The sequence below is a fragment of the Ochotona princeps genome, chromosome 2 (assembly GCF_030435755.1).
Source record: "Ochotona princeps isolate mOchPri1 chromosome 2, mOchPri1.hap1, whole genome shotgun sequence".
NCBI classification, from domain to species: Eukaryota; Metazoa; Chordata; class Mammalia; order Lagomorpha; family Ochotonidae; genus Ochotona; species Ochotona princeps.
Genome location: NC_080833.1, coordinates 47404395 through 47416802, shown reverse-complemented (window position 1 = coordinate 47416802; position 12408 = coordinate 47404395). Strand labels below are relative to the sequence as shown.

The 12408-nt window shown below is 37.9% G+C and overlaps 1 protein-coding gene across 2 annotated transcripts in view; it reads left to right on the top strand.

Annotated features, from left to right (window-relative positions):
* The first annotated feature begins 2352 nt into the window (after positions 1-2352).
* Positions 2353-12408, top strand: part of OMA1 (OMA1 zinc metallopeptidase) — a 66449-nt gene continuing 56393 nt past the window's right edge. The window contains exons 1-4 of one of the 2 annotated variants that reach the window (XM_004588712.3): positions 2353-3033; positions 7204-7432; positions 9815-9988; positions 10083-10190. In XM_004588712.3, coding sequence (XP_004588769.2) covers positions 2567-3033; positions 7204-7432; positions 9815-9988; positions 10083-10190 — 978 coding nt within the window. In that variant the 5' untranslated portion in view covers positions 2353-2566. The remainder of the gene's footprint in view (positions 3034-7203; positions 7433-9814; positions 9989-10082; positions 10191-12408) is intronic. The other variant, XM_058656660.1, reaches the window with a different exon arrangement.

Here is a 12408-nt window from a genome sequence, read left to right as displayed (position 1 = left end):
TTCATACATTGCATTTGGGTTTTGTGAATTTTTTTAGTAGCCTTTCAAAAATAGCTTGATGTATACCTGATACATGACAAATAGTGCATGGCTATATTTTATTTTATTTTTTAAAAATAGTGTCTATTTGCGCCTGGCGCGGTGGCCTAGTGGCAAAAGTCCTTGCCTTGACTGTTTAAAAAAAATAATACCTATTTAACATTTTAACTGTAGAGTATATAGATATGTGTGTGTGTATATATATATATATATATATTTTTTTTTTTTTTCTTTTGTCATGGAGGGAGAGAAAGAGAGATCTTCATTCCATTGGTTCATTGCTCAAAAGACCACAATGACCAGGGCTGGGCAGGGGGCTGAACTCCACCCTGGCTCCCATATGGGTGTGAGGTCCCCGGCACTTGGCCATTTTCCGCTGCTTTCTCAGGTGAATTATCAGGAAGCTGGATCAGAAGTAGAGTAGTTGTAACTCAAACCAAGGCTCACATGCAATGCTGGTGTTGCAGGCGGTGACGTAATCTACTGTGTCACAATGACCATGTTGTTAGTTTATTTCTAGTATGGATGCTATTTTGTTCTCTCCCCTTCTCTTGCCTCTTTCTTCTGCTTAGGACCTCCAGTGTATGCGTAGAACGGTGGTGGTGAGAGCAGTCGCGTCTTGTTTCTGACCTTTGGAGGAAGTAACAGTGTTTTACCAGCAATATGGCTGTTGGCAGTGGTTTTGTGTAAATGTCTTTTATGGGATCTTATTTACTTTTATCCTAGTTTACTTGGTTTTTTTTTTCTTAATAAGGAGTGGATATTGGCTTTCATCAAATGTTTTTCTGTGTCTGTTGAGATGATTGTATTTCTTTTTGTTATTAGAGTGAATTCCATTGATTTATGAATGTTCAGTAACTCTTGCATTCCTTGGATGAACCTCACGTGGTGATGAGATATAACCTATTCTATATTTTGAGCTACACTTGATCTTAGCTAAAAGGCTGAGAAGTGATATTTTGAGCTACGATTTCTGAAATTTCTAACGGCTTTTATACATAAGTCCATGAGGGATATTACTTGACAGTTTTCTTATAATACATTTTTCAGGGTAATGCTTGTCTTATTGGGAGTTGCAAATTATTCCTTCCTGTTTAATTTCCTGAGTGCTAAGTAAAATTACTGTATTCTTATATTGCCTTCTTAAATGTTTTTAACTGGTAGAATTCACCAGAAAGTCATTTAGGCCTAACTCTTTGTGGGTATTTTTTTTTAAACTACAAATTTAATTAAAAGTCGTTATAGGATTCTTTAGGTTATTTCTTGAATGAGCTGTAGGAGTTTGTATTTGCAGGGAAATGATCTGTTTCAATGATATTCTGGCTACACCCTGTCCTGTGTTGAGTCTGATGAGCTTTGCAGGTGGCTCTCTCTCAGCTTTGGGGTGTTCTTAGCCATGGGCCCTGATAGGACTTGGTTGCTCCTCTTTAGAGCTCTGGGCTCTCTGCAGCTCGGACTTCTCTACTTTCCACACGTGTGAGCTCTATAGCCATCTCATTTCTACAGGGGCCCAGTGGGCTGATTTCACTTGACTGCATTTGTGATGGGTAATCTCTTCGGGATGTCACTGGGGACAGTTCTTTTCTGCCAGTCTTTCACTGTCTTGTCCAGTGTATTGAAAAGATAATTTTATGTATTGTCTTTTTTTTTTAGTGGGGGTTTAGTGGAAAAGTACATCTAGTTCCTTTAACTCCCATCTTGATTCCAGTCAAAAGTCCCAGAGTATGTTTAAGAGAAGCAAGTTTGTAATTAAAAAAAATATGTATGTGTATATATGTGTACACATACACACATATATACATATATATGTATAGCATGTATGTATATACTTAATATTTATTTTTATTTGAAAGATTCATGGAGAGAAGGAGAGACAGAGAGAGACACAGAGAGAGCTTCCATCTGCTGGTCACTCCCCAGTGGCTGCAATGTCCAAAGCTAGGCAGGTCAGAAGTTGGGAGTTTGGAGCCTTCTCCAGGTCTTCCATGTGGGTACAGGCACCCAAGGGCTTGGACCATGCTCCGCTGCTTTCCCAGGCACATTAGCAGGGTGTGCTGCTGCTGCAGGTGGAAATTCGTGTGCTGCACCATGGCTCCAACCCCCTAAAATACATTTTATAATCTAGATTTTACTGTCCTATTAACAGCCTTCTTCCCCTCCACTCCTGTCAACTAATACATTTCTTGTTTTTTTTTCTTCTAAACAGTTTTTTATTCCCAAATAGTTTGTTGTTAAGGTAAAATTAGGTTCTGCCCAGCTAAAATAAAAAGTGAACAATGTAAGTTTCTAAAGTACACATTGTACAGTAAATATAGTGTTATGTATTTTCATCTGAGTTGTGTGGTGGAAAAGCATGTATATAGCTATGAATAGAAACTCAAGTTAATTTGCTCTGATACATGTTAAAGAACTCTGATACCTCTATGTCTTAAATGCTACATTTTCAGTTTGATTAAGTAAATACTTTTTACAGGTATTCATATTTTACTTCTTTTTGTGTGTTGCAGATAATCAATCAAAAAACAAGATGAGTTTCTTCTGTGGACTACAGTCAGCTACAAGAAACTGTGTTTTGTTCCGATTCAGTTTGCTCGCCAGTTGGAGAAATTGTACCTCACCAGGCTATAATATAGTTCAGATGCACCATTTGGTAAATAAATACCAGGGACTCACATCAGTAAAACAGTGTGATAAGTTGACTTTTCTGCCTGGAAACTTTCATTCCCTTAGGACTTTAAATAACAGAAGAACAAGATGTTACTACAGTACCAAAAATAAGGAAATTGGGCTGGTTGCCCACAAATGTGCTGCGTGGAATGAGTCCCTTTCAAGCTGGGTGCTGAGGAGGGAAGCGGCTCCTTTGCGTGCGCTCTACTGTCTGCCCCTAGTGACCAGGGGTCTCCACACTTCTGCGCGCTTTCAGGCTGCTCCGGTTCCCCTCTTGTTGGTTGTTCTTAAGCCAGTGCAGAAGCTACTTGCAATCATTGTAGGCAGGTAAAATACTTAACAAAAAAAAGTGCTAACTTTTATTAGTTTCTGTATTAACATTTTGTATTAACTTCATTGACTTCAAAATTAAGCTTTTCTATTTGCTAAATTGCCCTTTTAGAGAAATGTTAATCTCACTTGTGCCACATGTGATTCACAATTAACTTTCTAAATGGTAGGCTTTGCCTAATTTTGTTATGTATAATTTTAGACATGTGCTGCATGTTAAATTAATTGATTTTTAACTTGAGAGATCAGTTAGAGAAAAGTAGTGATGGGAAAGGCTCTTTCGTTCGCTGGTTCACTTCCCAGATGGCCACAACAGCCAGAACTTGGCCAGTCTGAAGTTGGGAACCTGGAGCTTCTTTCAGATCTCCTGTGGGGGTGCAGGGGCCCAAGGGCTTGGGCCATCATCCATTGCTTTCCCAGCCTTTAGCGGGGAGCTGGAATGGAAGTGGAGCAGCCGGGAATCAAACCACTGCCTATATGGGATGCCATTGAAGATTAGCATGCTAAGCCACTATGTTGGCCCCTGAGAATTTATGATCTAAAAATAGGATCTTTAAAAGTTATTCTTACATAGTATATGAACATTTTTAAAAGATCTTAAATTTAGGAAGAATCAAGTGTTACCTGTTGATTACAACTTACATGGAAGTACACATTCTTTTTTAGTTTGTGGAATCTGAGGTGGCAAATCATTGAAGTGAGAAACTGCTCATCCTAGTCAACTTAGCTGTTACACCAATAATATTTTAATTTTTTGTTCAGTTTCTAACATATTATTTTATCTTGGTGTTTATTTATTTTTAAAGATTTATTTTTATTGGAAAGGCAGATTTACAGAGAGGAGAGACAGAGCTGGACCTTCCCTTCACTGGTTCACTCCCCAAGTGGCTGCAGTGGCTGGAGCTTAGCTTATCTAAAGCCAAGAACCAGAAACTACTTCTGGGTGTCCCACATGGGTGCATGGTCCCAAGGCTTTGGACCATTCTTTTAAAAGAAAAAATTTATTGGACTGTCAGATATGCCCAGAGGAGGAGAGACAGAGGAAGATCTTCCGTCCAATGATTCACTCCTCAAGCAGCCACAATGGCTGGAACTGAGCTGATCCAAGCCAGGAGCTCAGAGCCTCTGCTGGGTCTGCCACGCGGGTGCAGGGTCCCACGGCTTGGACAATCTTCGATTGTTTTCCCAGACCGCAAGCAGGGAGCTGGATGGGAAGCAGGGCCACCGGGATTAGAACTGGTTCCCATATGGGATCCTGGTGTGTGCAAGGTCAGGACTTTAGCCCTAGGCTGTTGCTCAGGGCCCTGGACCATTTTTTACTGCTTTCCTAGGCCACAGACAGGGAGCTGGGTGGGAAGTAGAGCAGCTGGGACAGGAACTTGGGCCCCTGTGGGATTCTGGCACTTATAAGGTGAGGATTTATCCACTCTGGACCCTCTTGGTGTTTTTTTTTTTTTTTTTTTTTTTTTGACTAATCATTTTGTCCTTAACATAGTTTCAAGCTTGATAACTTTGGAATCTTTCCCCGCCTTCTTTGGATTTTCATGCCAACCAACTCAATTTGCATTTTATTAAAAAATAAGAGCTTATATTCTGTAACTTACTATTCTGTAGTATTCTATTCTTTATGATCTGGTGTTGGCCCTTTGTATGCTTACAGCTATTGTCTTTCAGATTAACTAATGAACTCATCCCAGGTTCTTGGTTTACTGACTCTGATTTCTAGCATGTTTTCCTCCTTTCAAGTAACTTAGTTTTAACTCCTTTGTTGTTACTTTTTTTAGCCACCTAAAATTTTCTTTTAGTATATATTCTGCTACATTTTAAATAAATAATATGTCAAAAAGTTTTAAATAAAAAGTAACTTTACTTCATACTTTGGCTTATGTTCCCTCTGGTTGAAACACTGTCACTTAACAAAATTATGACAACTTGAGGAGGTAATTTACTTGTTACTTTCTTTTTCTATTTTACTTGAAAGACAGAAAGAGAGAAAGAGACTGAGAGAGGCCTTCCATCTGTTGTTTTGCTGCCCTGCATCAGCCAGGGTGAGGCTACAAGAAAGCCGGGAGGCTGAGGTGCCGTGGGGTCACCCACATTGGTGGCAGTGACCCAGGTGCTCGAGCCTCCACCTGCTGCCTCCCAGGGTGTGCCTTAGCGAGAATCCTGATCAGAAGCAGGGGAGCTGGGACTGCACAGGCTGTGGGCTTCCCAAGTGGCATCTTGCTATTTATACTGGAAACGCAGATTTACAGAGATGGAAAGAAACAGAGGGAAAGATCTTCCATTCCTGTATGCCTGCAATTGTCAGAGCTGAGCCAATCTGAAGCCACGAGCCAGGAGCCAGGAGCTTCCATGTGGGTGCAGGGTCCCAAGACTGGGTCATTTTCCATTGATTTCCCAGGTCACAAGTAGGGAGCTGGATGGGAAGTGGAGCAAAAAGATGTGAACTGACACCCATATGGGATCCTAGCTCCTGCAAGACAGGATGAGCCAGTTGAGCCAATGCTCCATCTCCCTCTCCTCCCCCTCCCCCCAAGTGGCTTTTTTTTTTTTAAGATTTCTTTGTTTTTATTGGGAAGGCAGATTTTACAGAGAGAAGGAGAGACAGAGAAAGATCTTTCTTCCACTAGTTCACTCCCCAAGTGGCTGAAGCAAAGTGAGCAACCAGGAGCTTCTTTCAGATATCCCATATGGGTGCAGGGTCCCAGGGCTTTGGGCCATCCTGTACTGCTTTTCCAGGGCACAGGCAGGGAGCTGTATGGGAAGTGGGGCAGCTGGGACATGCACTGGTGCTCCTATGGGATCCTGGCACTTGCAGACTTCAGCCACTAGGCTATCATACTGGGCCCATAAGTGGCATCTTACCTGCTGCCCCAAAGTGTCCACACTAGAATACTATTTTGTAAAATATACTTTTGCCAGGAGACTAATGTATATATACTAATTTTTTGTTGTGGAGTTATAACTGAGCTTGCATGGAAAAATCCTTACCCCCGTATTGAAACATTGCTTGTTGATAAAATGTTTCTGAATTCTGTCAAGCAGTAGAATGTTATTTGGTAAGAGTTGCACCTCCCTGGGTGTTATCCATAAAGCCTTCTGTTTCCTGGTTTTCAATGCTCAGGATCTTACTGCTTTTCCTTCGTTGTGTTATAGGGAGGACAGTGCATTTTCTGCTGTTACACAGTATTTATTTCCCAAATCAGTGCTGAGCTAGTCTGTCCCATTCCGTGATGAAGCCCTGGTGGACTGTGCTTTAAATCTGAGGAGCAGTTGGGAGAATGGTAGTCCTACTGGAACTCCTCACATGCTGTTTGGCAGGTGGTTAAGTGACACAACTGGACTGTCACTTTCTGATTGCCTTGTTCTTTTATTGCCTTTGAAATGGATAAGTTTCTTAGCTCGCCTCTGTTTCAATGTTGCCTTCTATAACAGGATTATTTGAAAGGTTAAATGAGATAATACAAGTGTTAATAATTATGAGTACTTCCCTTTTGGTGACTAATTAAATGTTTTGTTTTAAATAACTTAATTAGTGACAGTAATAGTAAAATAATTTTTTAATTAATGTTTTGCTTAAACTAGCTGAAGAAGAAAATTCAAATGAATATTATAATTTTTAACTATCATGGTATAGTTCATTACTTTTCACACCATTTAGCTAATATTTTAAAGATTTATTTTTATTTGAAAGGCAGATTTGCAGAGAGGACACACACACACACACACACACACACACACACACGAAAAGAGAGAGATCTTCCATCTTTTGATTCAGTTCCCACATGACCATAATGGCTAGAGCTGAGCCTATCTGAAAGCAGGAGCCAGGAGTTTTCTTTGGGTCTCCCATGTGCTTGCAGAGGTCCAAGGACTAGAGGCATCCTCTGCTGCCTTCCCAGTCCATAAACAGGCAGCTGGATTGGAGATGGAGCAGCTGGGACTAGAACTGGCTGCCACAGGGATGCCGGCATCATAGGGAGAGGATTAGCCTGTTCAGCCACCCCGCCAGTTCTCATTCAGCTAACTTTATAAACTAACAGAGCCATTTATACAGAGAAATGTATCATAATAATTGAAGTGTTTGATGTGAAATTTGAACATGTGCATGTAACTTTTATGTGTGGATATGTTTATCAATTTCAATTTTTTGTTTTGTTCTAGGGGCATAAGGAAATGGTGGCAAGCACTTCCTCCTAACAAGAAGGCATTGTTTAAAGAAAGTGTAAAGAAGAATAAATGGAATTTATTCCTTGGTTTGAGTGGTTTTGGATTGCTATTTGTAGTGTTTTATTTTACTCACCTTGAAGTGAGTCCAGTCACAGGAAGGAGCAAGCTACTATTATTGGGGAAAGAACATTTCAGACTTCTGTCAGAGCTGGAATATGAAGCAGTAAGTTGAAAGATTTGTTCATGATTGGATTGCTTAATATAACAAAGTAATGAAATTTCTTAATTATTGGTGAGGTTATGTTAGTCTTGTTGTGAAGCTGACCTTTTTTCCAGAAGGCCTCGTGCTTTCACAGCTGGTATTCCACTGCCTGCATTGTTTTCTCCTGTTCATCCAGCTAAGCTTTGCTCAGCACATGCCATCTGAAATGTGACTTTCTAAGGAATGCCTTCCTTGATTATCGTGGCTGTGTTATGTGGGGTGACTAGATCATGTGCCAGGGGGTAGTCTTCATTGAGACACGTAGTATTTGTGCCCAGTGCTCAACGGTCCAAGGCCTAGGTCTCCTACTTTTCTGTTTGTCTCTATATACTGCACTTTTCCTTCAGAGTGTTTGTATGAGGTAACATAATAATTATTTCTATAATTTTTGTTTGCTGATTTTGTTAGACTAAATTTTGTGGGGCCAGGAATCTTATTTGTTTATTGTCTTAGCACTAATAAAATGTGCAAAGTAGTGCTTAGTGTCTCTTTATTGAATACGTAGATCTGTAACCAATTTTATATCAGGAAAATCAGAATAAGGCAGTTTTTTTTCAAACATCAGTTCTGGAGATTTATTATGTGTCTTTCTGCTGGGCAGAGAAAAGAGAGGGAGGGAAAGAGAACTCTCATCTATGGGTTCCGAAATCCCATAATGGTTGCGAATGGGTGGGTCCAAGGCCAGGAGCAAAGAATATATTTAATCCTGGCCTCGCACAGGAGTGGCAGGGAGCCAGTTACCTGAGCCCTCACTGCCAGCATCTGTTAGAGGAAGTGAATCGCTAACTAGACTGTGAATGAGACCCAGGTACTCTGTGATGTGGGCCTCTTATCCACCAGGTGAAATTGCCTATGCCTATTGGACTTTTTAAATGCAAAATAAAGGTGAAATCCAGAAGTCTTAAACTTTTGGAAAGTACACTAATTCGAGTAGTTAAATATTTTGTATCCCAGTGAGTTCCTTGAGGGCCAAGGTCTTCCTTCTGTCTCCAGTAGGTACTCCATCCTGGATTGTTGAATTGGTACAGCTCAGCCTTGCTTGAGGGTTTTGGCATAGTTGTACCTTTCTTTTTATTCCAAATGAATGCCCAAGTTAACAATGGAAAGTTAACATTAATAAAAAAATAATAATTGCATTTCACTATAAAAGTTTTTAAATTGATGTCTTATAATGTATGCAGAGAATTTTATCTGTTTCTTAGAATATAGTCTGGCAAAAAACCAAACAAACAACCTCCCCAAAACAAAAAACAAACAAACAAAAAAGAATGTAGTCTGGCCAGAGGCAAGTTTGAGAAAACTGTTACAGAAAGATTTAGACATACTTAGTAAAACTAAGTGCATCCTCTTCCACTCATTTGCTGAGAAACGTCTAAAACATGTACATGTGTACACAAGTATATGTAAATCTTCTCACGGGTATGCTTTTTTTTATTAAACTGATATGTTATATCTGCTTGATAGAAAAATTTGGACACTAGAGATACTACAAACATATGTCATATAATCTTGTTTTACTTCAGAAGAATTTTGTTGCAAGCAACTTTCATTGATGGGGTATGCTTTTAAAATCTAAACTGGAGGGAAAAATCTAAGTTGGAGGAAATTAAATTTGTGTTTTATAAGGTCATATGTTTCTAATGCATTCAGGGAAGAAGGTTACCAACTTGTTGATTCATGTGTGAAAGGATTTATGCATTTTATGGAAATCAGTATTTTTAGGACACAGTACACTTGAGTTCTTAGGAATATAAGTTTCAGAAAGAGTGTCTTCTAACAGTGGTGTTTTAATTAGCATCATGTAGAGAAGGTGATATGCCCATTAGTTCCAGTATTTCAGTAATTTCCTTTCAATCTGAATAAAACACCTAAAATTAATGAGATACTGTTTTTTGGGGGGCTTAGAAATTTAACTTATTTAAACATAGAGCGATTTTCTATTTGATGGGTTATGAGAGTAAGTTTTGTTTGTATTTTACTTTCTTATATGAAATTTTTGTTCTCCAGGGAGTGTTTTATTTTTTAAAATGCTGGAAAAGTAGAAATAATATTTAACCATCTTACTCATTTCTTGGATAATAGAACAAAGTAATGAAATTTTTATTTCAACACATTTATATGAAAAATCCTAGTGTTAGAATTTATTCCTTTGTGGGAAACCACATGATTTTGCATGAATAATTCAAATTTAAGAAATTTGAGTGTTTAATATATGCAGATTCTTACATAATTAAAAATTAAAATGTTCAGCAATAAGTAGCCTTATAACTCTCCATGAAGCAATATAACTATTTTCTAGGGGTAAACCTCATTTAAAATAACAAATACGCTCTAATCTTTCAGTGGATGAAAGAATTCAAAAATGATATGCTAACTGAGAAAGATGCCCGATACCTGACTGTTAAAGAAGTGGTTTATCATCTAATTGAATGCAATAAAGACATCCCTGGGATCTCTGAGATCAACTGGATTATTCATGTGGTTGATTCTCCAGACATCAATGCCTTTGTGCTTCCAGTAAGTGAATGTTCCAAACATATTTTTGTTGTTAAATATAGTGACTTTTATTTTTTTATGCTGTTCTAATTGCTTACATTTTCTTGATGTGCAGAATGGACAAGTGTTTGTTTTCACTGGGCTTTTAAATAGCGTGACTGACATTCATCAGCTTTTCTTCCTTCTGGGCCATGAAATAGCACATGCAGTCCTTGGGCATGCTGTAAGTACCTGAAATAGATGCTCATTCAGTTGTTGGCATTTGATTTTAAGTAAGTAAGGCAAATCTTTACTTTTTTATGATAGAATTTAGTTTTTAGTAATTGCCTTACTATACTGCCTGAAAAGCTGTGATTGGCTAGTTTTAAGAATTTACAGTTAGCATTTCTCATGAATACTACTTTTATTCCCTTTTTTGCTAAAAAGTAATTATTTCTAACCTCTATTTCAAATTTGAGTTTTGACTTTTCTATAATTATTAATATGCTTGTAATCTAGTCAGAAGATGAATTGTAGGAAATTTATGTTGCTTTTTAAGTGGGTAAGTCAGTATTTCCTCTTTCTGGTCATTCTTACATCTGAGGATGTCTAGAATGATAGGTATCTGTAATTAATTTAGAGTAATAATGACACCTTACCATTTGATAGTATGCTGAACTTTTTTAAAGTTGTACCTTTTAATACATATTAAGTATGTTTTTATTATCCCTGTTTTGCATTTCAGAAAACTAGCATTTAAACAGATTCTAAATGGTATGACTGGCATGGAGAGGTGTCAGACTTGGGACTTTATGGCAGGTCTTTCATGTGTAATCCAGTGTTTTCCTTTTACTACGTTTACTCAGTTGTTGGCTGCAATTTTCTTACAAATCATAGAATAAGAAAATTTGATGTGAGATGTCTGTAATCACACGTCTATTCATATAGATGGCTTGTATAGTAGCATAGTATGAGTCCAGGAAAATAGCATTTATTTTACTGATTTCATTAAACAGAATGAATGGCTCTTTTGTCTACATAATTAGAGGGAAATATGTTTTCTTTAACAGAAAGCATGAAGGTAAATAGTGAAAGAACTTCAAAATGCTAAATCAGAATTGCAAAGAATATTAACATCAAATGGAAATGGTAGTGTTTATAATCCTTCTGAAAGGCAGCTAAGATTCTACCTATTAGAATATTATTGAGATAAGGTGGGTTGAAGTTGTGCTGTTCTGGAATACAACTAGTAATTATTTCCATTATGTCTTCTGAATTACAGGAAAATTATAAAAAAAAGTTCTTAAATATATGCAATAATAAATCTAAGTAGCTGAAATAGTGTCATTATATATACCCTAACATCTTTCAATTAATGGCGTAATTGCAAAATAAATCAGGTTTGGATATTTTAGCATTTGAAAGGTGTTAGTATTCAGTACATTTGTTTCATGCATTTAATTCAGTACTTCATGTTCATTGTCTGTCAGTGCAAGAACAATAGTTCGATGAGACATAGAAAGCAAATACCAGCCTTAATAGAAAATAGTGATTAATATTTCTTTGGCAGAGGTCTTTATTATCAACACAATATTTTCTCTTGGGAATCTGAATTTTGGTTTGATCTAGTCTTTTGTGTTATTTTCTTTATGTCACAACTATAGTTTTGGTTTCTTACTAGCTTTCTAAGATTTTATAATGGTGATTATATTCTTTAAGAATTATAAACAAGGACTTGCCTTTTTATAGTGAGTTTATCAGTTTGAATTGCACTTTGCAGTTTGAATTGAATTCTCTAAACACACAGTTCTTAAAATGGAGCAAAATGTGTCCCTTAAGGATAGAGAATATTATAAAGGGATGTACTCGAGGTCCTTCTTTATAGGTTGATTTTAAAAATTTAATTTAATTTCTTTGAAAGAGAGAGGGATAGAGAGATTTTCCCTCTGCCCTTGGACTCCCCAGATGGCTGCAGTGGCCAGGACTAGGCCAGCCAGAGCCAAGAGACAAAAGCTTCTTCTGGATCTCCCATGTGGGTGGCGCTTGATCCACTTTTCTGCTGCTTTTCCCAGGCCTTGATAGGGAGCTGGATGGGAACTGGAGCAAGCTGGGATATGAACCCAGAGCCATTGTCCTTATGGAATGCCAGCAGTGAGGCAACAGTTCTACTGGCTACACCAGCACACAGGCCCACTTCATGGTGTTTTTTAGCTGTGTTTTGTACGTTGGGGTATCAGCATTACATCAGCATTAAGTAATTCATTTTTAGTGGCAAACAGTGAACTAAATCTATATTTAGATTTGGGGTGCTAAATCTATATTTAGATATTACTATTTGAAAAACAGTAATTTTATCTTAAAGCTTTTCCAGCAGTGGGTTTAAGCAAATATAGAAATTCACAGCACCGAGTTCCTTGGTGAGAAATATGAGACTTAGAAAATGATAGATTTATATCAATGAA